Source organism: Achroia grisella, unplaced genomic scaffold (genome assembly GCF_030625045.1).
Source record: "Achroia grisella isolate CSIRO2021 unplaced genomic scaffold, CSIRO_AGI_Agris_v1 utg918, whole genome shotgun sequence".
Taxonomy (NCBI): Eukaryota; Metazoa; Arthropoda; class Insecta; order Lepidoptera; family Pyralidae; genus Achroia; species Achroia grisella.
This window is the reverse complement of record NW_026713067.1, coordinates 1,104,336-1,128,951: the sequence shown is the minus strand read 5'-3', so window position 1 is coordinate 1,128,951 and position 24,616 is coordinate 1,104,336. Positions and strand designations below refer to the sequence as shown.

Sequence of the window (24,616 nt, the reverse complement as noted above, 5' to 3'; positions counted from 1 at the left end):
GTCTTCTTATATGCACTTTAGCGGAATGATAGATATTATTAGTTGTCTCATATTGCAACTAAATAAATGGGAATGTATATTTCAATGTTTTATACTTATATTAATTAATGTTAATTATTAGTTATTTTCATTTAAATAACAATATGCACCTGTCTAAAATCTTTGTTGTTTCTATGTTATCTATAAGAAAAATATCGTTAAAATCTATAAAAAGTATTCATATTATAAGTAATAAATGGGGAAAGATTAGATTTTTTGTTTTAAATATACATAATATATGTGGTATATGCATAAAATATAGGCAAGGAATGCATGACCTCTTAGTCCATGAGTGGTATCACAGACGTCACATGATTACGTGATGTTAGTGATGATATTATGGTGTCACTTAGTATCAGGTATGCGAAAGTCTACCTATGATATGGCTAACAAACCATACGGTTACCACTTACCATCAAGTGGTAATCGTATGATTTGTTAGCCATATCAGCTACCTAAAACAATTTTGATATACTCAAATTTATATTTTAATTATTAATAAATCATTAAATTATGAGGTATAAAAACTACCGTGACTAATTTTATATATTCTTTGTTTCAATTGAAAACAAAGAAAAACTCTACAATAATATCCGTGCAAATCCGATGAAGATAATTTTATTAAATTACTGGTTTATTTCAGCACGTTATTCTCGAAAAGCACGCACGAAAAAAAGTATTGCATGCAAACGAAAGACTCCACAGAAATGCCACAAGAAATAGGTACAACACAGCACGTTCCTCACTTCAGCGAGCTTAGTGTTGTAGTGTTTGAGCTTAGTCTTTGTACCGTAGTTATATACAACTGTTACCTACAGGATAATATTTTAAAGAATGCAGAGAGTAGCGTACTTTATTAATTTATTTTAAAAATGTATATTGTATTGTTTGAGCTTGGTTTATGATCTGTAATTGTATAGAGCTGCTATGTAGATAATATTTTAAACAATACAGATGGTTGAATTTTTGCTTTATTTAAAAAAGAAAGATTTCTGTATTATAATGTTTGTGCTTGGTTTACGATTATAATTATATAGGGCTGCTACCTAGATAATATTTTAAACAAAGTAGACAGACAGCAGACCTAAGGCTTTCTTCTCGGCCAAATTTTTGTTGAAACGAGTCAAATTTCAACCTCATTTATACTTAAAAGTTTCAGTTTGAGACTTAATTATAAATCTTTATTTAGTTTTCTAACGCTGTTTAATATAAAAAATATTATATTCCAAGTAGATATCAGCCCTTATGTAACTCCTAAATTTAATGTTATGTGTATCGCTTTTCAATTACAGCACAGCTTTAAATCCGTAATTTAAACAAGTAGATATGCATTTATACATTTTTATGTTATAACATTTTTGTGAGAGTAACAGTAAAGATGTTTCACTTCATGTTATAAATATTTTCTTCTATTACAATATACAAACAAATACAGGTGACCAAATCAACTCTACTGCAGTATCGAACGCGAGTTAGTTGCATCACTGAGTCTGACAATCCCACTTATAGCAATTTACTGGATTTTTTAAATTTCAAATATAATTTGTACCTTTACAACTCTATTCTCAAATGGAGGCATTGTCAAGTGTCAATATCGAGGTGAACATGGCACTTGACTAGGCAAGTACCCATTTCGGCGAGTAACTTTTGAATACAACATAAAAAAAGTAATGAACTCAACTTACCGTCTTATCTCAGATTAATTTTTATTATCTGTATTTTCATCAGTAGAACCTTAGGCTGAATGGTATCGACACACATTTTAGTGTCATCGAAATTTAAACCGATGACCTTCGCATTATAATTCAGGGTAGTAAACTACTAGACCAAGACGGTCTCTATAATACAATTCATAATTTTATTATAAATAAAATAAGATTATAAAAGTACATGTAAGCGTTTTTTTTATATATTTTTTCTTAATTCCAGCTACGCAATGGCCAAGGGATCACAGTGTGAGATATCGTAGCGCCGAAGATCTAGCAATGTTATCACCAAATTGAATGTAATAAAAAAAATGTACAAACACTACGTCAAATGGGTTTTAATACTCCGAAAATATAAATTCATAATGACCATAATCTTAGTAATGTTATAGGAATAAATTATAGTAAATATATAAATAGTGAGCTTTATTGTAATAATGGAAAACACGGAAGAGATTAAGCATCATGATTGATTCATCTTATTAACTATATTTTTACGTAGGAGACAAATTTCTTGCCAAATTGGTGACAGGACGAAGACATTTTATTTTATTTACCGACTCTGGATACATGGTCTAACAAGCTTAATGTATTATCTAAGCAGTATACATCATAAATGATTAATGTTACCCTAAGTAAATAAACTAAAAAATGACATAGAAATTGTTACCTGTAAAGTGTGTAAGTGTATAATAAATATCTCTACTTAATGGAAACTTGATAATAGGAGATAAAAGGCTATCACGGCGTTAAAAATAATTGTAAAAATATTAATATACTAACCTTCACGACTGTTATCCAAAATGAGGTAGTCATCGACATTAATTTGGTGCACATAATATTTAACATACCCACATTTAACTGTGTATAGTCGTATTTGATTCCATAGTGATAGGGGAAGAACACGAAGTTGTTTTTCGACTTAATTTGTTAATGGTGTTTACCATCACTCGAGAGTCAGTCAAATTTGCGCAATAATATTTTTATGTATCTGCCAGATAGAAAACTTGTGACTTTTGAAATCTATAAGTCATGGAAATAAACTCTATTTTTTTCAATAAAAATTATAATACTACGACGCACTTACGAAATATTAAATATTTGTTTTTATAGGTTTGCTTGGATAGATTGTATGATATATGATAATATGTATGTAGTTTCCAAAGTTTTACGATATCACGCAGTAAGTCGGTAATAATAACCATCAGTAAAGTACCTAGTTGATATTCACTAGCATCGTCTGAGAGCCAACTGCAACTGTGATTTGAAATTGCAACAAAATTGTTTTTATTTGTTTGCAACCTAACATACTGGTCAAGTACGTCTTTGTATACACTATATACTAATGACTGATTCGAAATATTTTCGAAATAAAATGTAATAATGTAATAATGTGGACAGATTAATTTGCCACAGAAAAAAATACTTATGAAAAAGTAAAATAAATTTGCTTAAAAAAATATTTTTACGTACATAAATACTTGTGAAAACTGGATATAGACAGATAAAAGAGAAGAACAGTACTTACCATGACCTAATTATATATAACCCAGTAGAATTATAAATATTATAAGTAAAGATAACCAATAACCATTAGAAATTACTCTTTGTAAATGATTTGTATCTAGAGTGTAATATATAATTAGATTCATAGATTGTAATATTAACTTTCCGAGCAATTTTCAATTAATTATACATACTCTGATTTATTTACATGTATATTTTAATTAACAATGTACATCATCTAATTAATACATATTCTTGTGAAATTAAATGTATTCTAATACCTATTTATTTACTTTATTTATGGTATACAATAAATATCATTTAAGAAATTCAATCTGCAATCATAAATAATTTATTTAATTATCATGGCGAATCTAATTTCTCTGAAACATCAAATTTAAATCTAGTCTCGTAAACAAGCCACTCTGATATATACTAGTCGGCATATAGTATTCCATTACTCTAACCACAAAACTTGTACCAGTACAAAATATTTATAGAATTAAGACAATGTTATTATTCTTCCCGTTGCCGCCCAAATGAACAAAATAAAAATGTCGAAAACATATTGTGAATATTGCAAGGAAAATATGTTTTCGACATTTTTGGTTTACATCAAGTTTTTTGTATTTTCATACCATTTCGTAATTATAAATAATCATATTATTGTTTTACATGTAAAATATAAAAAAGTGTTTTTCGAAAATATATCTCAACAATTAATTTAACATACACTGTACCATAATCGAGTAAATTTAAATATATACTGTAGACATACAGTTAGGTAACACAGCTTTCAAATAGAATGTATAATTAGAAATTATAAATTGTCAATTGTGTAGACAATATTCCTTCTTGATAACTAACTTTAATCATTACTAATGATGCTGTTATTATATAACCTTCATATATGATATTTAGGCTTACAAATCGTATTTTTAAATGTATATACTTATAATAACAATGTATATAATTTCACTTTATATTATAAAGAAGTATCGTAATTCGTCCACACTGTAAAGTGTATCTACTGCAAATTGTTATAAAGCTTTTATTTGGAAATTATGTATAATTTGTATGATAGCAGACGCGATGAAATAAATTGTCGTGTGAGTGTATATGAAAATATATTTATTAAGCTATAGTTTATCCTTTACAATGTATGCTATTAATGCATCAAAATTAATTAACTTTTATTTTTAATAAGTGTCAAGTCACAAAACTTTTCTCTAGAATAGAAAACAAATACTATTTTGAGAGACCTATCTACAAATTACTGAACTATTATTACTCTTAATATCCGGACCCAATTTACAACATTTAGTTATTTGAAGATAAATTGAACATCATATAGCAATACAATATTGACGCTTCATTTTCTTCAGTAGCAATTTTGTTAATTTATTAGTATAGATGTAAATTGTTAAAAGGCTTTAAAATGACATGTCTATTCATAATGATTCCGTTAATTACGTAGTTTAAAATACACAATGAAAGCTTATGACTAGTATATGTAATAAAACTATTATTAGAAATTACAAGAAGTTTCAATTACAAATTGCTTTTATTTAGGCAACATTCCATTGTTGTATGCATGTGGAATAGTTGTTGCTAACAAAATGTCAATTTTAAATAAATAATATTTAGCTATCAATGGAACTTTGAATATTTAAATGTATTGGATATAATATGTTATACTAGAATAGAGGAGCAACATGAGAAAATGCAAATTATTGTAATCTGTATATAAAATACTAGTAATATCCTTGTTGTTTTATATAAATCAATATATGTATACATATTTATAACCTACCTGACCTATTCTAGTCCTACAGACAGAATTTTCATCATTTAAATTCTATTCCGCGCAATCATTCGGAACATTAAAAAAAGATACTTGTAATTAAAGGACGGAATATAATTTATAATACTAAAAGGAGTATTTATTTATGAAAAGTTGTTTATAATGTAACTGTAATGTACCTACGGAATTTCGTGTTGTAGTTTAGCCGCCTGTATTTATATTATGTTGAATAAAACTATTTATCACAATGTTTTATTTATTTATATGCAACAATGTCCCATAGCATAATACCAGCTTGGAGTTTCATGTCATACGTAAACATAAAAAAAAACACCAAATATTGTATAGGATGCTTTATTTTTTATGTAACTAGAAGGACAAACCAGACCAGCAGCACGTATGATGGTAACATGGAACAATACCACGACATAATGCCTTCATGCATTGTAATTCAGAAGGACGAAGCTATCATACCTTTAAACCCTGTAATTTTATTTTCATGCCTGTAAAATAGGAACTCACGTGAAAATCGTCGAATAAAATAATATATACTTTTTTATCGTTAATAATATAATGGTGGAGATATACCACGTCTATGTCAATTTAGAGCGTTTAACTCATCATTTATATAAATATGGTTAATAGCTCTCAAATAATGTTATAATAAAAATGAAGGATGATAGAATGAGCAGGAAACAATATTTAACACGTATTGTATCCAGGGGAACCGCCAAATAGACCTGACATGGGAGATTGCTAGCGATTGCTATTACTAAAAATCCCTTCTCCTTGGTCATATGTACCTCTATGTTAGTTATCATACAACAATCTGCTCTAGTACACACATAAAACTATTTAATGTAAATTACTACAACTGTCTAGATTAGCAATAAAACATGGCAAAAGGAAGTTCCGATGCAGCGCCGTATGTCGCGCCGGATGCGTCCGGGCGGCCATGTTGTCTGCAACCCCCGTTTCCTGCGGAACTACGAGTGCTACGCTGTAGCCGTTGTAGAGGCTACGACGTAGCACCGATACACAACACTCTTGTATTAAATAGTTTTTCTTGATCGATTGTTAAAAGATTCTGTTAAGGAAAATGTTCTCGATTCAACTCGACTATATTTGAAAACTAGTGAAACCCGCAATTTCGTACCAGTATAACTCTTTTGTTTATAAATAATAATTTTATCATTTTTAGTGAAGTTTACCACAATACATGAATGGTGAATATCGCATTCAAATCGGTTAAGCCGTTTCTGAGATTAGCACCCATAAACACACATGAAATAGATAACAGACAGACACAAACAAATACTTTGAACATTATTATTTTGGGTCCTATTTGGTTGCTACAGTCCCCTAATAATAGTTTATCTCAAATACCTTTTATGTGCAGACAGTGATTGGTTACATTTTTATTATTCGTATATGTTTCCTGATGTCATTATTTCAATATTATTTTACGATCAATAGATTTTACTGCCATATAAATTACAAACTCTTGTTGTTAATGTTTTTGCTTCGAGCGAGGTAGGTAAACAAATTAGTCTTACTCAAAACCAAAAATATTCTAGTTTAAAATGTTTAGTAACACTCAAAGTTAATGTAATCAAATCGATCTGCCTACTAAAAAAATAAAACCAAGAAACTTATGGCTTCATAAGGAATACAAGAGAATTTCTAAAAAAATATTAAATTGGTCTGTAGAGTAGTCTCTACATAAAATGACAGTACTTAGTTACACTAAAAAGTGAAAATTCTATTAATTCAATCATTTACAATAGAAGTTAACAAAGTTGATTACATCCAAAAGATGCTTAAAATTTTTAAGTACTATGATATTCACTATACTTGAAAATATGAAGCAGATGTTCACCCTATGAAGATGAAACAACATTTAACGACTTGTAGTAATGTTGTACAAAGTGTCCAGCGGATGTGCCACAAGTTTTGCATCCGGCGACTCTTGTAAACACAGGCATGATCGTTAATATGTTACTGAACTTGACTATAAATGTAAACAGAGGCGGATCTAAGTTAAAGTAAATATTTGTTGTAAGTTTGCACTATGGATTCCGTCGAACAAAAATGTATTAATACATAAGTGGTAAATATTCTCTTACATACTGTAGCTATTGTTGTGTTGAATATGGGATTTAAGAAGTTTTAGCATCCTTTTTATATGTAATAATAAATATTGTACATATAAATGTATAATTAACGCTTATGAAGTTTTTTTTTAAATGCCAATCAACAAAGCAAAATTTAAATGCATTTATTGTAAATCACAAGGCTATATTGAAAATGGCTGTTTCTCGGCTGGTTTATAAAGGTTATTTTTCTGTTAAGAGAAATAAAATATTTAAAATAAAAGTAGAAAAAAAATTTTAAATAAAATTTTTGGTGTAATCAATTATAATTAACTAATACTAATATGTATTTAGAAAAAACTTTGTTCCGTATACTGAACTTCCTTAGTCTAAGCAGGTTGTATCACCGGCTTGCTTACCGGAGCAAAGGACGCTTCATAATACTGGCCACCAATAAAAACATGTGGCTACTTAAATTTCGAATTTAGAAGAAAAAATCAATTGAAATAAGAACTGGAAGTAAAAAGGATGCTTCGTGTTTTTAACTATTTTATAACAAGAAAATTATTGAATTATTTGATTTAAAATTATTGTTTTTAATAAAATATATACTCTAGCATGCGTGACCACTAAACTGTACTAAACATCGGGACGTTCCTGAGCAAAGGTGAGTTTGTTTGGTGTTACTTTGCTTACTTTGGGGTGTTCGGAGTATAGAAGACGTTCTTCCTGGCGAATCATATTTCACCTTCCATTTCCATTCATTATTTTCTTTTTAAAAATACTGTCCAATCTCTATTTTTATTTATTTTTATACTGATTTTTTTTCGTCCTTCGAATTAATGTTGATTTGAAATTACAAACAGACATTTCAATTTTACTTATTTGTATACTATATATAAAAGATGAATGGATTCAGATGTTTACTCATAAATTGTTTAACATTTATATCTGTTTGTTTGTCAAATACATGTAAGTAAGGTGTCTGTTTGAACCTTGGACCGCTAACTAGCTGAACCCTACGGTACCGACGTCCACTAATTAGGTGTTAAATCACTGAAAACGACTAAATCTCGACGTGGGAGCTATGGGATTCAGTGTTTACTGTGATTTACACTAGTATGTAGTGTAACGTTTTGTAAAGGTGAGAGCTTATTATATGGAATCTATGGATTCTAAAAAATACTATTAGATGGAATCGCTACTTTCTCATAAAATGTATAAGTCAATTATGAGGTCAGTATCTAAGTATTAGTAATTAAAATCTGTACTATACGCATATAAATTGTAGTGAATATTTACGTATCATGTGACGAATTAATAAATATCCACTGGTACTATACTTTACTACAATATATATGGTACGAGTCGTACCATGTAATAATAAGATATTTTATTATAATACCAACTATCAAATGATGTAGTATATTTCAAAATTCGATTTTCTGAGGTATTGTAATAAAGCGAGGAAACAAATTAATATTAAATATTTATTTTTTAAATAACTAACAATTATATGTGGCATTTCCTTTTTATGTAACTTTTCAGTCATTTTGTCAAAATTTGTACTCCGTCAATTACATTATTATATCATAATATGAATTATGTAGTTAATAACAATTACAATAAATTAAAAAAACACCTAATAATATTGTTTCTTTTTTAAAAATAGAAAATATATACAACAGATAATATATTTTAAAAGGGTAATGGTTTCTACATTCACACCAAAAAAAATACTGAGATACAAAAGTGATATATTCTATAAAATAGTTCTATATACAAAAGTTCAACAGTATTGACATTTCCGCTTCGCTTATGCAATTACCCCGCACCTTTAGTAATACGGTCCTCCCAGCTCCGCGGCCGCCGCCAACCTAAATGGAATTGAAACTGTGACAATTCAGTTTGCATTCTGCACTTTTTTCTTTACACCACTTCAATTGATTGAGTCCAACTCACTTTGTACATCTGACGGTGGATTCAATGCATCAAAGGATCGTCAACCAATATCTGTATAGGCGTTCTGTCTTTTGTGCCGTTTACAAACATTTTGCACTGTTGCTATAATGATTCTCTTTGCCATATTTGAATGAAATATACCTTTATAATAATGAATATGGCAAGAGTTCGTTTACCAAATTGACAGTTGCAACTTGATTAATGCAACTCTTGCATGTTCATATTTGGCTCATCCAATATCCAATGTCTATATATCTGTCCGTTTATTTCTTATATTTTTACGACTAGTATGGGTTTATTAATATAACATAGACAATCATAACACGAACAGAAATTAAACAGAAAACTAGTAAAATAGATGGTAAAATTTGATTATATGATAATGCATAATTTCCCAAGTTTAATTCAATAGAATAGTAGAGATAACTAAGAGGTAGAAATTAGAGATTCCTATGCGAATGAAGCTTCCAGCAACAGTCAGTTTTAATATAGATTATTTTTATGACGTAGGCATTTCACTAGAAATTTCAACAGGAACGCGAAACAAAGTATTCGCCAGCGAAACCTCTGTGTATTACATGTATTATTTCACAATTGTAATTAGTAGTAATTTTTATACTAGGAAAAAATGTTTTCTTATCTTATATATTTGTAGAAATAAAGTCACGGAGAGAGCGACTAAACTCACTCGTTCCACGAACTTTGGTCGAACATCCCCTTAGAAATTTCGAAAGAAGCTTAACGTACAGTTAACTTGTTCTGATTAAATTGTTCCGATAGTTGCTGTTAGTACGCAGCGTCAAGTATAATCCAACTATGAATATCTACTTAATAACAAAGATAGTTTCATATCATCTTACTTGAACTAAATTAATAAATTCCTATTTAATATTGGTATTGTTAACCCTTAATAGCCATTATTATGTAGTTAGCAATGACTTGTCCCGATTTCGCCCAGATATATATAACTCTATTAGTCTTGTATATATTTATGAAATATATTTATATAGACTACATCTAGCCCATTAAATCGGTACAGTGCCTCCGGAGTTTACTTTACTCATAACAAAATCACCTTTATCTTGATTAGTGTAGATTCCTATTTAGTTTAATATGGATCTGTTTTAATATGTTTACGAACTATTTTGAAGCAATACCTTATAACTATATGTAATTTTATTACTATACATACAACATTTTGTGAATATATTATTGCTATATTTTTATTGTTATTTTAGAAAAAATAACTAATTAGTATTTGGTTAAATGTTAAGATTTTTTTCATAAGAGAATTATTTTTCTACTCGTACCTACCTTAGTCATCTTAGTAATATGAATATATTCTAATATTCTTAATAAAATAATATAAATTGCATTATTGTTTATTTAATAAATAATACACGACACCATATATTAAAATATAAAGTAATTTGATTATTGACTAATTGTTTTTGACTGACTTTTGCTTAATCTGTATTAGTAGTTTTTAAATCATAAACAAATAAGCACATCACTATTTCATATAGCTGAAAATAGCATTCGAATTTTAAATAACTCGTTTGATCTTTAAAAATAAATGATAAACATGACTGGCAACTCAAAGGCAAGGAAAACAATTAGATATGGCATTGAGTTCGCTATTAAGTGCAGGGCACAAACGTATCTGAGAGCCAGTAATGGTGAGCACTTCAAACAGTGAGGGATTCAAAGAAATCATTATTCCGCGTGCTTCCTCGCGCGACCACTTGGAAATGTAAGCACGGGAGGAGTCGCGTAAATATCGATAACCATTTTTTCTTATGGGTGATAATGAATTGGTGCATATGCCTACGCTAACGGTTTGCACTGGCGGGACACCAGTGGTGGATGTTAAGCTGAGCATGAAGTCAGGACAATTAGCTCATCGTGACAAATTACAAGGAACTTATCACGATGGTTTCCAAGGGGAACCATCGTGATAACACGACTACTATTCTACTAACACAACATTACTAACAATCCCATTCTCCCGAACAATAGGTACTTATGAATACTAATAGAGGTAAATTTAATGGGGGAAAATAATTAAGATAGTAAAATATTGCCGAATGCATTGAGTTATTTGAAGTTAATGTACTTTTAACGTAAAAATAAAAATAAATACACAATAAAATAATATCGATAACTATAACGGTGCAACACCAGAGCAGGTACGCGTTCCGCCGCGGGTAACGAAGCTAATCTGTACTCGAGTGTCGACAATTTGAGGCGCAACAACAGAAAATAAGCAAGACTTAACCGCCCTATGGCGCTCTTAATCCAGAGTATAAATACACTCGACTCACTGTAATGAACCCGTTTTACAACGGTTTTGTTTACGATTCTTCCTTATTTGTAGGCCAGAGGTTTAATGGCGTCATATTTTGGGTTATTAAGGAAAGTTAAGGTCTGGATTTGACAATGAAATAAACCGAATTTAGGATGTTTAATTAACGTTTCCAAACTTTAGAAAATCGTTTTGTATGTTAAGTTTAATCATGTTTGTTCTTTCGATTTATTTAATCAATGATTTATTGGCTTATATTCTCTGAAAGGTTGTGAATCCTCAAATCTATATAAAATAAGACAGTACATTTTAGTGTTCCTCTAAAAGTTACAAGAAATATTTTTTTAATGCATGACTAATTAATGCAATGTCTAGATAGTTTAGTTATATTATAATCAGACTGTTGATTGAGTTTTATTTTTATAACTGTACATTACTAAACATTATTAAGCAGTACCGCTTCTCGGTAAACTAAGATGCTTCTCCATTTCCCTTCAGCAACACGAAACGCTTGGTCTGGAACTGTTTTGAAATTTGTAGTAATTATATTATACACTTTATTATAAGGCAGACTATACTTGACTAACTTCAAAGACCTGGTTCAGCTATCAGTAGTTTGCTTTGTAAGTTACGTTCCTGTTAGAAAAAAAGAGATATGGCTTAGATAACACAACATATTATTATGATTGTTTGTAGCATTTTCATATATCATCATTTATATGATTCATGCATAAAAATTATTTCACAGTCGTTCTTAAAGCGAATGGCCACAAATCACTTGAAAACCTTCCGGGCATTCCCGCAAATATTCAATATACGAGTATGAACAGCGACACATGCTTACAATATTACGCGTTTGGGAGAAATATTTTTTACTCATAAATTAAGTGTAGGATAGGAAAACGAGTTTTTCATACGGCAGTCGGTTAAACTCGCTACTTTATATTGCGAAATTAAACGCATAAATTACAACAGAGCGTTACACTCCCCCAAAAACTTTTCCCACTCCTTCTATAAAGTCATATGTAAACAAAATGTTTATGTAATTATGTTTATTACTAGTGAAATAATAATATGTTATTTCTTGAAAAAAAAAACTTCAATCACTTCGGGAGGAAACCTAATCAGTTGCGAAACATGTTTTATATGTTGGTGCAAAATTTACAACGACATAGCATAAATAACCACACTTAAAAAGAGAGTCGAATTGAAAATTTCATCTTTAAAAATTACAAAATATCTAAAGAAATAAATATACAGTAAAAGATTTGATTGTAAAATAGGTAATAGTGTATCGAAAAATGGTGCGGCTTTTACTCCGATTTGGGATGCTGTTTGGTACGTCGACACTTCTTACTTGATAATTTTCTTGGAAATTCTTGTAATGTGGAGCTAAGGATCTTCATTTTATAATCTGAAACTGTTGCAATTGTTTCTTATTTAATTATTTAAAAAATAAATATTTATTAAAAACGGCGAAATTAAGAGTTAATTTTATTCAAAGAATAAAATCGTACTTTTTATACTAAAAATAATCCATCTTGGTTTCGGTGATCATAACTGTAAACTAATGTAGTTTGGTTCTACAACTTTAATACAAATATCGCCAATCGTAACAGAAGTTATAAACAGGACGCAAACAAGCAAATAAATGTACACAATGAAGTCTGCATTGAGTGCAGTGCAACTGAGCAATGTAAACGGTTATCAGTTATACAAATGAAATATCTAAGACATAAAAGAATAATGTATACATATTATATAAAAGACATGATATTTGTGGCTACATGTCGGATGACGCTGATAAGAATTATCTTCTGTGCAAGCGTTTTTCTCGTTGCTATTATAATATCTCTTATTCCTGCAATTGTAAATATAAATCACCAACAACTAGAAAGATCCGTACGATATCCAACAGACATCAAATATATATTATTCTGGAGTCCACCTAAAGATAAAAAAAGAATGTACTTCTTAAAGGAGGGAACAGAATTTAATTCAGGACAAAGTTCGTTCATCCAACAAAAATGTCCTTTTATCAACTGCTATGTTACATATAATAGAAGTTTTTTGACAGATCTGAATAATTTTGACGCTGTCGTATTCAATGTAAAGGATCTTAGCAAAATAAGGATCGAGGACTTAACCGTTGCTAGATCTCCTCACCAGAAATACATTTTTAGATCCCAAGAGTCGTCGGAGAATTATCCTGTATGCAATTCCATGTACGACAACTTTTTCAATTTAACATGGACATACAAATTAAATTCTGATATACCGCAACCCTTTATTAACATTTACGACGCGTCCAACAAGTTAATAGGACCGAAAAAAAATATTCATTGGATTACAAAAATGAATCACACGGATAAATTTAAAAATAAAATTACAAACAAAAATAAAGCTGTATCTTGGATTGTTACTAAATGCAATTCCAAGAGTAAGCATCAAGATTTTGTGAGAGAATTTAGAAGTGAACTTGAAGGGTATAATCATACTATAGACACTTTTGGTCCTTGCACTGAAAATAAATGTCCGGATGGTAAAATTCACACATGCCACAAATTAATAGAGAAACATTATTTCTTCCAATTGATTCTAGAAAATTCCTTCGCGGAAGATTATGTAACTGAAAAAATTGTAAAATCCTTGATGCATTTTACAATACCGATTGTTTTGGGTGGGGCAGATTACACAAGGTAAGTCGTTATTATTTTGTATTAGAATATATATTTATTTAGTATTACAATCAATAATATTAATAATAATAAATACATATGTCAATAAATGATATGTATAATAAATATCAAAATATTAAAATAGAATTGAACAATTTAATCTAAAGTAAACATTTTATAACCTTAGTCTTGAATATTACACACACAAAATACATCGTATTATTACTTAAAATATGTACCTATATCTTAGGTATAACATTATTCTATAGGTATGTTCTTTTGGCACTATAGAATTTAGATAAACTTATAGTATGTACTTATTTCTTTGACAAAACCTGAATAATCAGAGTAGTTTCCGTTCATTTCAGATTTCTACCACCAGGGTCTTATATTAACGTCCAAAAATTTGGTTTAAAAAAACTGGGAGCTCTCATTGATTATCTTATAAAAAACCCACAAATGTACGAGTATTTCTTCGATTGGAAGAACCATTATTTCTATTCAGCCAGACCTACATTTCAAGTCTGTGATTTGTGTACTAAACTTAATCTGAACAACAGTATCGTTGTGAGAAGATATAAAAACTTTAGAAAGTGGTGGAATCCTGATTTTAAAGACACATGTCGCAGAATGCAGTTGCAAAGTATATTCAACACACAATAAGGAAATAAATAAATTATTCATTTTTATAGTTTGTATAAAAGTTATTATTAGGATAAAAACTTAGGATATTTATTCGTAGTATTTTATTACTAAATCTAAAAAAGTCTTAAGCTTTTATATATTTCAACTACAATTGCAAATAAAGTAACGATCCACCTGATGGTAAGTATTTACTGTGGCTTATACACCATACATGAGCAGCACATAGTATCACAGATCCGTAGTGCTGTTCATGAATCATAGGTAATTGTTACTGCTTACCATGAGGCGAGCTGTCAGCTTATTTGCAATTCCAACGTAGAAAAAACGCTGCTTAAAATATACTTACTTTAATTTATACCTGTGAATCTTATAAGCATACATCCTCAGGTTTGCATTAAAAGGGATCCCGGTATCACTCCCCCGGGGCGCATCTGTGATCGACGTCCCTTGCCGATTTATTATTGAATACTTTTTTATCCCCTCCCACTCCATTCTCTGACAATGCGACGAACTCCATCCATCTTGCCGAGTTTCTATGTTGTTTTTTTGAGATATCTTATTTCAATTTGAGCGTGATTTATTTCTTCTATCGCTTATTGATTTTATTGTGCTTTTTTAACGTTATTGAATTTATTTCAATATTTAATAAGCAATCCATTATTCTCAATAGCCATAGACATAGGTAAATGATAATAAATAGAAATGTAATAATGCACAAAATAATTTTAATAATAATAATATATCTTCACTACTATTATCCCAAATGGAGTAGTCTGAGAGGTTGTCTAACATTGAGATTAGGTGAACGCAACACTTGAAATGCTAACATTTCGCTAGGTATATTTAAATCCAACGTGGCCAAAACAACGAACCTTTTTTTTCAGTGCACGAACCTACCACAACCTCTAAGATTATTTTTGTTACATTTATGTATAGCTCTGGACAATTAGTTAGAAATTGATACGTATAGTACATATTTTGATTCAGATTTAACCTAACAACCTTTGTGATCCAAGTCTGGAAAAAAACAGGCCAAGAGGCCCTACTAAAAATATGTTATAACTTGTATTCAAAATATTTAAATATTTTATATATTTTGAGACACAATTTATATACAGAGCAAATTCATCATTTCAATAATATAGAAAAACAATTACAAAAAAATGCAGCTAATATTTGTTATAAACTTCTGTAAGTCTTGAATCACTCTAATTTAGTTAACGTATATGTTAAAACTATATGAAGTAACTGAAAATAATATAACCGTTATAGATATAGTTCATAACATACCGGAGTGGTCACTCGGGACGCAATAAGTTATTTAGCGCTGTCATCGCCTTCACTGTAACATGCGCTGTACAAAAATAATACAACATAAAATACGTTATACAATGTATAAATATTCAACATAGTGTTATAATTCAAACTTAGTCATTTATGTAAATATTAACATATATTTTTATACTAATATCATTATAACTATTACACTCATTTATATCTTAATAGTTTTTCAATGAGCTGATCGGTCAAAAATCTTCGTATCAATAAATATTTTTGGTTGACTCTCCTAAGATGGAAACGCCGTTAAAAAACTAACAGTAATCTTAATAAATGTAATAGGTTTATCCACAGTGATCTGTGGGCTCTGTGTATAATTAAAAACATATTCACCACAACGTTGACAGTGTACAATGCCTCTAGCTACCCTATTAACAGTAATAGTTATTAAAATATTAATATAAATATATACCTATATATAAAAAGGACTATAAAGCAAATTTAAGTATTAGAATTAATTTTTTTTAGAAAATGACAAAGAAATGCACTGATTGAAAACACGTAAGTGATATTTGCCTAATTGACTTATTATTTCTTATTATATGTTTTCTTGGAACTGACTTTTTATAAAAGGATGTACTTGAATGTGTAAGTAAATATTTTTTATACTTTTTATTATGTACTAAATCAAATCAAATCAAATCAGCAATAAATTATTCATGTACATTTTAACCTAGCCTACATACATACATTTTAGCCTGAACATCCAAATTTTCTACAATAATATTTTTTTATGAAAATGACGGCCTCGGTGGTCTATCAATTTCGCACAGCGCTTTACTTTCGATGGTAGCTGGTTTGATTCCTCGCACGGTATAACCATATTATATATTTGTAATTTTTTTTATTCTGGATGATGATGTTAGCGCAGGCGGGTGCACCACCGCCTGCGCTAACGGTTTACGCTGGCGGGGTAACAGTGGAGGATGATAAGATGAGCATGAAGTCAGGTCAGTTAGCCCACGTGACAAATTCACCAAGAATCACGATGGTTTCCAGGGGGAACCGCGTGGAGGTCAACCTTACATGGTATTCATGAGTGTATATGTAATATATGTATTCATGAGTAATTGATTACATTGGTCTGGTAATTTACAAAAAAAACATAAATACCCATAACACAAGCTCTTCTTAGCTTAGGACTAGATGGCGCTGTGTAAATTGTCCTGGTTTATTATTATTATTACCCACAGAGTTGGTCTGTAACAATTTTGCGCATTAAACGTATATTACAAGCTTCATTAGTTTCGTTCAAGTTGATTGCATGGAACTGTATCTAGAGCGAGAACTAACACTGGATTTGGGTACGTATTCAAAGCACCAGGTGCGTAGCGGTCTAGTAACACACATCCGCGCTATATATTGTCGAATCTCGCATTCAAATCCAATTGCAATCCCAACTGCAGCAGTTTAGTCCGTGTTCGTATGTCACAATAAAATTCAGTTGTGTTTTACTCTGGTAGAATTAGTTAAATGATCCTTTATGTGTGTATTAAAATAAATATTTTAATGAATGAGTATCGATATGTAAGTAATCATAGGTCTAATATAAATACAACACTATCTCAAACTTATACTATAACTATGTAACCCTTCCTATACGAGTGCATTTGAAATAAATATTTTTTGTTTCTATATAACAATAAAGAAGCGCATACAAGTACTTTTATTAACTGACCAAAGAGGTCAGTTTATGTTTTTTTTTTTTCAATTAATAGTATATGAATTAAAACTCGGTATCATATATATCATCATGTCCTTAATTAAGATTCATGCAGTCGTTTAGTTCTGAATAGGTAACAAATAGATAAACAGAAATATTTTCGAAGTCATCGATTTTATCCATACTACATTAATATGGAATTATGGATAAAATTGATGACTTCATTGTTAAAAATTTTAAAAATTACAATATTCTGTTCATATGGCACAGTTTGTTACATAGTAGGCATATTCTAATTTTATCAACTCGCGAGCCTCTTGAGGGCCTGACCAAGCATAATTCAAATTTCAGGCTCAGTAGCGCTCTCTGTACGAGTATGTGGAACGTCGAGAACTCTCGAATATTCATTAAGCTAGGCTTCATTATGTTTTACTATTCAGTATAAACCTCGATTAGTATATGTTATAAAGGAGTATGTTGTAGGTATGAATTAATTATGCAGTAATATCAACTACGACTATAACTGTTTTTTTTACATTTTCAACCCTTTTAAAATGGTGTTAAATGATTTAATTATTGTAAGGCTTTTTACAATATTACAATCAGGATTTTGCTTGTAGATTTCAATATTAATTATTTAATATATTAAGAAATAAATATATTAAAAATACTGAGCTGTTTAAAAAATAAAAACTGTCTTACAAGAAAATCTCATTATTTACTTCGGTTGAAAATGTATGTCAAATATAGGCCGTGGCTTCAAAAATTCACATAGCTTAAGTGTAAGTACTATTCTCGATCTACGGTTCAGGTAGAGTACAGTCGACAACTGGAGTGGAGTCCGTCCGTCTGGTTAGCATATCGCAGAGATCGCCTGCTCGAATATTCAACAGCTCTTTGTTGTTTGGGGACCCTACTTGCTCCTTCAGTATGGTAATTTGTGACGTCAGTTTGTTTGTTTGAGTCTGATTTCGAAAGCGTTTGATTTTGACGGCAATTTTAACGCCTAGTAATTAGATATTCAAGAGTAAATCAAAAGTTGGACACATTTTTTATTTGGAGCTCTCTTATGAATATTAATTATAAAATCTGTAGTAACAAATTAATTTTGAAGTATACTCAATTTATTTTGTAAGTAAATATATTTTTTCATAAATAATAATCGACTACTTTCTGAACGCAACAATAAAAAATAATATACTGCTAGTTCATAAATAATTAATTGATGATACGGATGAACTATGAAGAAAACTATTATTTTCAAAGTAAATAATAGTGTATTTTGAAGAAAATTCAAGCAAATTTCATTCCAGCAAAGTTTTAGTATTAAACAATCCTGCTCTACTCAATTGAAACCTAAATTACAACCAAAGAGGGAACTAGAACCCCTATTGGTGGTCTTTAGGGCAGCGACTTAAAAGTACCTATCAGTCAGGTGTTGCCCTTCATCTATAAAACCTAACGCTAGTTGAGAGTAAACTCTGACCGCAATTTTCATCTGTTATAAATGCCAGCTCCCAAAACCATCAGAATAGTTAAGAAAAGTACAGTTTTTTGTAATACTTCAGGCATAAATGCTGTAAATATATATATCAACTTACACCTATTATAAAATACCCCACAAAAACACCAACAGCCATTTTTGAAATGTCATCATTTTTATTACCTTAATGTCAAACAAGTGACAAAAGCTAACCTTTTACTCCTTTCTTAAGTATAACAATGAAGACAAAAGCGTAGAATATATTTTTCTGTTGTCTAGTCTGTAATTTGACACCTTTAAAGAAAGTATGTAGATATTTTTAATTGGATGGAAAATTTAATGCAAGCCAATAGACAATGACTCCTAACTAAAACCATAATGAATTTTTATTATAATAATTATTGTATTCCAGTACCCCGTCGAAAATATAAAATGTAAGCAATACTATGTTCAGACTATGAAAAAACTAGATAATTCTTTATCAAAGTCTATTCACGTACAAAAAAGTTCAAAAGTAACACACATAAAAAGAAACAAAATAATTACAGTCGATATATAAAAATCTTTCTCGGTTGATATTGATTTTAATTGTACTAACAACAGAAAGAGCATTTCAAATTACAGATTAGAATGTCGTTTCCTTGTATTATTCATATATGAGAGCACAATATTTTCTTTTTCAGCACCTCTCGGATAGCACCTCTCCAGCAAAGGTCCGGTATACCACCATTTCCTGAAATTCTCATAAACACTCTTCGTGTTAAACTTTCTCTCGTCGTGTAGATATTCGCAGAGTTTGCAGATTCCAATTGTGTTTTCTACTTCGTGGATTGTGTAGTGGTTACGCCAACGGAAAAAACGTTGGTACACAGCAGGATTTCGAATACTATAGTCGATAGTCGCAGCTAATTTTTCAACATTAGCTAATCTTGCGTTGATGTACGATCCCTCTGGTAGAAAGCTGAAAGATTTTTTTAACAAATTAAAAAAAAAATTCATTTTTATTTATTTTTCTTTATAATACATGAATAGGACTTGTCGTCTTTTGTAAATCTGATTTATTGGTTGTTCTTAAATTCAGAAAATATTCCACCTTAAAAACTTATAAAAAATCATCAATCACAGCGATATATCCACGTTACATATCACACAAAAATACAGCCATCGCCAATTATAAACTCATCTGTTAAAAAACATTCCAGTGATTCCATTTCCATTTTAACAATTTAGGTCTGTTTTTTGATAAATTAAGGTTAGCATAAAAAACCTCTTCATATTTATTAGAAAATGTAGTACAGTACATTTTTTCTAAAAAGCCTTATAGTCTATCCAAAAGAGAAAAATATTTTCTAGTGGGCAGTGGTAATAAAATGTAAACTACCTTATCTAATATTTTAATAATTATATGTCTTCAATCGCTTTACTAAGGTTAGCTCAAAAACTATTCTCAGAAATTTTAACACTAGCATTAAAATAAGACAAATATAAATCGGTTCATATAGAAAAAAATGTTCTGATATAATACACACAAAACTATACACTCGAATTATAAACTTGTTCCTTTTTTGAAAGTTACTTGAATATATAATTTATAAAAAATACTTACTGATCATAATTAGCACCGCCGTACACAATCGGCACTGCACCATAGTCATACCCTTTTAGTACTTCACTAGTAACATAATCTTCTGTAATGCTATCTTCATATGCTAAATAGAAATAGTAATCTCTCTCTATAGCTTTTAAACAACCTTCATCTGGACAACGTAACATTTTACACCCATAAACATCGAGAACTAATGAATGTTCTTTAAGAGCAAATTGTAGTTTTTTTGCAAACATCAATTTTTCAACAGTCACTCTAGTGTAGCATTTCTGCATTACCAATGCGACCGCTTTAGACTTTACTCTCATTTCTGCTATCTGTTTATTTGTCAATTCAGTCATATTTTTAATCCATTTCACATTCAAACTTGGAGCTATAACGTTGCCTTTGAAATCTTTAACTTCAATAAATGGACTGACGATATCTGAATGCAATTTGTATGACCAAGTGCAGTTAAAATAGTTATCCAGGTACAAGCTACAAATTGGTGTAGTGTCAGCAGATTCTCTGCCATAAAATATATACTTTTGTACAGTGTTCCTCTCTCTAGGCATTTCTTTGCTTTTTAACCGTCTAAGATCATTTACGTCGAAGACAATAGCGTCGAAGTTTCTATAGTCTTGATTTAGCAGGCTCCTCTTATTAGTGACATAACAGTTGTAATATGGGCAACTGTTGCTTATAAATGGTAATTGGCCCTCACCAAAAAGATTAACGCTCTCAGATACTGTCCAAGTTAGAATATATTTTAGATCTTTGTGAAATCTATCTTTACCGAAAAATACATCAGGATTTGGTAACCCTTGGATTCTTTCCTGATACTGTTCCATATCTGAGACTGTTGTATATGCCGTGTGAAATGTGTAAAACGCTAAAATCGCGTACATTACTAGGCCGGTAAAACTTATTAGGAAAAATAATTTAGCGAACGTTTCAGTCTTTATTATTAAGTACATTTTGTACCGTTGTATGTCGCGGTGGGAAAACAATGGACAGAATGACGATTGCATCTCGTTGGTTAACAAAGAAAGTACCGAGATATCTCATTAGCTGACGACAGTAAACAAGAAATTCTTTTAGTCACAAATAAACAATACGAATACCTGAATCAGACATGACAGTGAAATATATTGTTTTGTTTATGAAATTATATTTTAACATTTAAAAAAAATATATAAACATAGTTAAATTTCCTTACACTTTTTATTACTTATACATAAATATTAAACACCTACGGATTTAGTTTTTTATACTGTTTTTTAATCTACTAAATAAATCTTATAAGATTTATGTATCATTGCTTGTTAGTAACGACGGAGTTTCTAGAAAAATATACAATAGCAATGAAATGATAATAGTCTTGACTATCATAAAATGTATAAAAATAAACTACAAAGTATTATCGCTAAAATCTATCAAAAACACATATTTATATACCTTATTCTTTTTTAATTTTATCAACAGTTTTTCATTCCTTACATGTTAAAAGCACAAGACAAATATAAACAATTAGTATTATATATAAACGTACATGCGTACAGTCCCTTTGTGTTATACATTGACAACTTCACTTTGCATAACATTTGTACGTTTTCCCCTCAGACACCTAAAACGTTGAGGCTTCTCAAAAGAGATCCGTCTGTCTGTCTATTCGCAGCCAAAAAGCTCTCCAGAAAAATTTTCTATCAGTCGACGTCTCCCTCTATTTGCTAAGACCTGTTTCGTTAGACGTATTAAACGTTTCCATTGTCCATAATAGCAATCGATGGATAAAATATTTAACGTACGATATGTCTTTGGCACATCTAAATATTGTGCTAATAAATATAATCCTACAGATGAGAGAGAAAAATAATATGTAGTAATATTTATTCCTTATTAATGAATTGTCGTTTTAAAAATATTATTATTATTTGTCTTTAGTTTCGTCAACACCATACTTCAAATAAACAAACTTTATTATTTAAATTTTATACTTAACTATGGTACATTAATCATAAAAACAAAGCTCTAAAAGATATAATATTAAGTAGAAAATCCGTATATTTGAATGTTTATAAGTTTTTCTCATTTTTATTTTTAAATTAACCTATTTTTATTAGAAGTCCTATCAGTACTTTTTACGTGAAAAAGTATCCTTAGTATTTTAACACCTATCCTAGAAGTGGAAGGTATCCACCTAACCTAGGTAACCTATCGTTACAAATAACAGTATTTATAATATTGATAAGATTCAGCCGTGCCTTTGGTACGATTTTAATCTCGTATCGTATGCGTCAATGAGCACTTGCCACGCTCTTTGCATGTAGGACGTCGAGTCTTCGGCAAATATGGACATCGCGTATGAAGTCAAACAAAATTACGTATTCCATAAAAATATATACCCCTTTTGGGACACGTGACAACGCGAACGTACCGTGGCGGCATACAGCGTTTGTAGTTTACTGTTGACGAGTTAAAATATTTTGATGTCACAGCAGAAACCTCAGTGCTATTTAACAAAAACACAATTTGTCAACACGAACGGGAAAAATAAACATGACTCTACCTTCACTTACTGTATCAGTAATTATTTGTTAACTAATGTTAAAAATTAATAATGTTTACTTTTCTTAATAATTGTTCTGTACGTGTTTTTGTACCACCACCACCTCCTTGCAAATGGCTAGACCGATTAGAATGAAATTTTGTGCTTATTTCAATGGGTTCTGGATAGTTCAAATACATACCTTAGGAGGTGACGCTGATTTTTTATTGCCTTCTCAAAAAAAATTGGGCGGATCGATCAAACGACTGCCTGACTGGCCTTAGTATATTTTTACATTCTAATTGAAATACCAACAGGGAGAATTTAGTCAGCTTAAAATTATATATCTGCACCTAATCATACCTAAGGCACGCCCTAAGGTGAAACTTTAGTCTAGTATTAATATCTTCTAGGGTTTATTAAAAACTGGCAGTATCTCGTGGATATCTCGCCTCAGTAACATTGGATAAAAAATAACGCTATATATGATCTAGATTATATTATATTTGTACACTATATTTCTTTAAAATTCGTCCAACCATTTTAGCATGATTAGGGAAACAAACGTTACAAGAAATTTACAAACTTACTACTAATATGAAAACACACTCATTCATACTAATATGATAAATGCGAAAATGTTTCTCTGTTTCTCTGTTTGTTATAGGTATATTGTATAACGAGGTCGGATATAGGTTGTCTTCTATCTCAAGAAAGCAGACAAAGTTGCATGTAACAGCTAGTGATAATGTTACTGAGAATCCTATCATATATATATCAGATATATTTAAATCAAATAATAAAATAAACTCTGCGAATAAAATGTGAACCTTTATTTAAAATTGTTCATTTCGTTTGTGAATATCGAATATCCGAATAAAACCAATGGTAAAACCTAATATGTCACTTGATATTTCCCGTAGTTAATCTACCAGACATATCACTGTGGATGCAGTGTGTTTTATAAACAATGGCGACGAAATATCCATATTCAGAGACGAAATGTACCTTATTTTCATTTGCGTAATACTATATTGATATTATTTTTTGTAAACGGAAGTTTAATTTTATTTTCTATAGAGAGAGATGTACTGTTGATTTTATATAAGTGGATTGTACGAAGTGGATTGTAAGCTGTAGATTTTCTAACAATAATAATAATTGTATTGGTCCTTTTTAAATATTGAAATTTTATGGTACATGCAAATAAAGCATATTATTATTATTAATAAATAAATAAATGATACAGATAAAAAAATTA

The 24,616-nt window shown here is 30.0% G+C and overlaps 3 protein-coding genes across 4 annotated transcripts in view; 2 read left to right on the top strand and 1 right to left on the bottom strand.

Moving 5' to 3' along the window:
* Window positions 1–2,814, top strand: part of LOC131853974 (carbonic anhydrase-related protein 10) — a 61,566-nt gene extending 58,752 nt beyond the window's left edge. Inside the window, exon 11 of one of the 2 annotated variants that reach the window (XM_059205078.1) lies at window positions 1,969–2,814. In XM_059205078.1, the coding sequence (XP_059061061.1) occupies window positions 1,969–2,042 (74 nt within the window). In that variant the 3' untranslated portion in view covers window positions 2,043–2,814. Of the gene's footprint in view, window positions 1–682; window positions 1,651–1,968 lie in introns of those variants that run through there. The other variant, XM_059205077.1, reaches the window with a different exon arrangement.
* A 10,320-nt stretch (window positions 2,815–13,134) lies between these two features.
* Window positions 13,135–14,756, top strand: LOC131853925 (alpha-(1,3)-fucosyltransferase C-like). Its single transcript, XM_059205015.1, has 2 exons — window positions 13,135–14,114; window positions 14,462–14,756. The coding sequence occupies exons 1-2, from the start codon at window positions 13,135–13,137 to the stop codon at window positions 14,754–14,756; spliced, it is 1,275 nt and encodes a 424-aa protein (XP_059060998.1).
* Window positions 14,757–19,840: 5,084 nt separating this feature from the next.
* On the bottom strand, window positions 19,841–21,658 carry LOC131853924 (alpha-(1,3)-fucosyltransferase C-like). Its single transcript, XM_059205014.1, has 2 exons — window positions 20,829–21,658; window positions 19,841–20,183 (listed from the first exon to the last, which is right to left on the bottom strand). The coding sequence occupies exons 1-2, from the start codon at window positions 21,656–21,658 to the stop codon at window positions 19,841–19,843; spliced, it is 1,173 nt and encodes a 390-aa protein (XP_059060997.1).
* Between the last annotated feature and the right edge of the window lie 2,958 nt (window positions 21,659–24,616).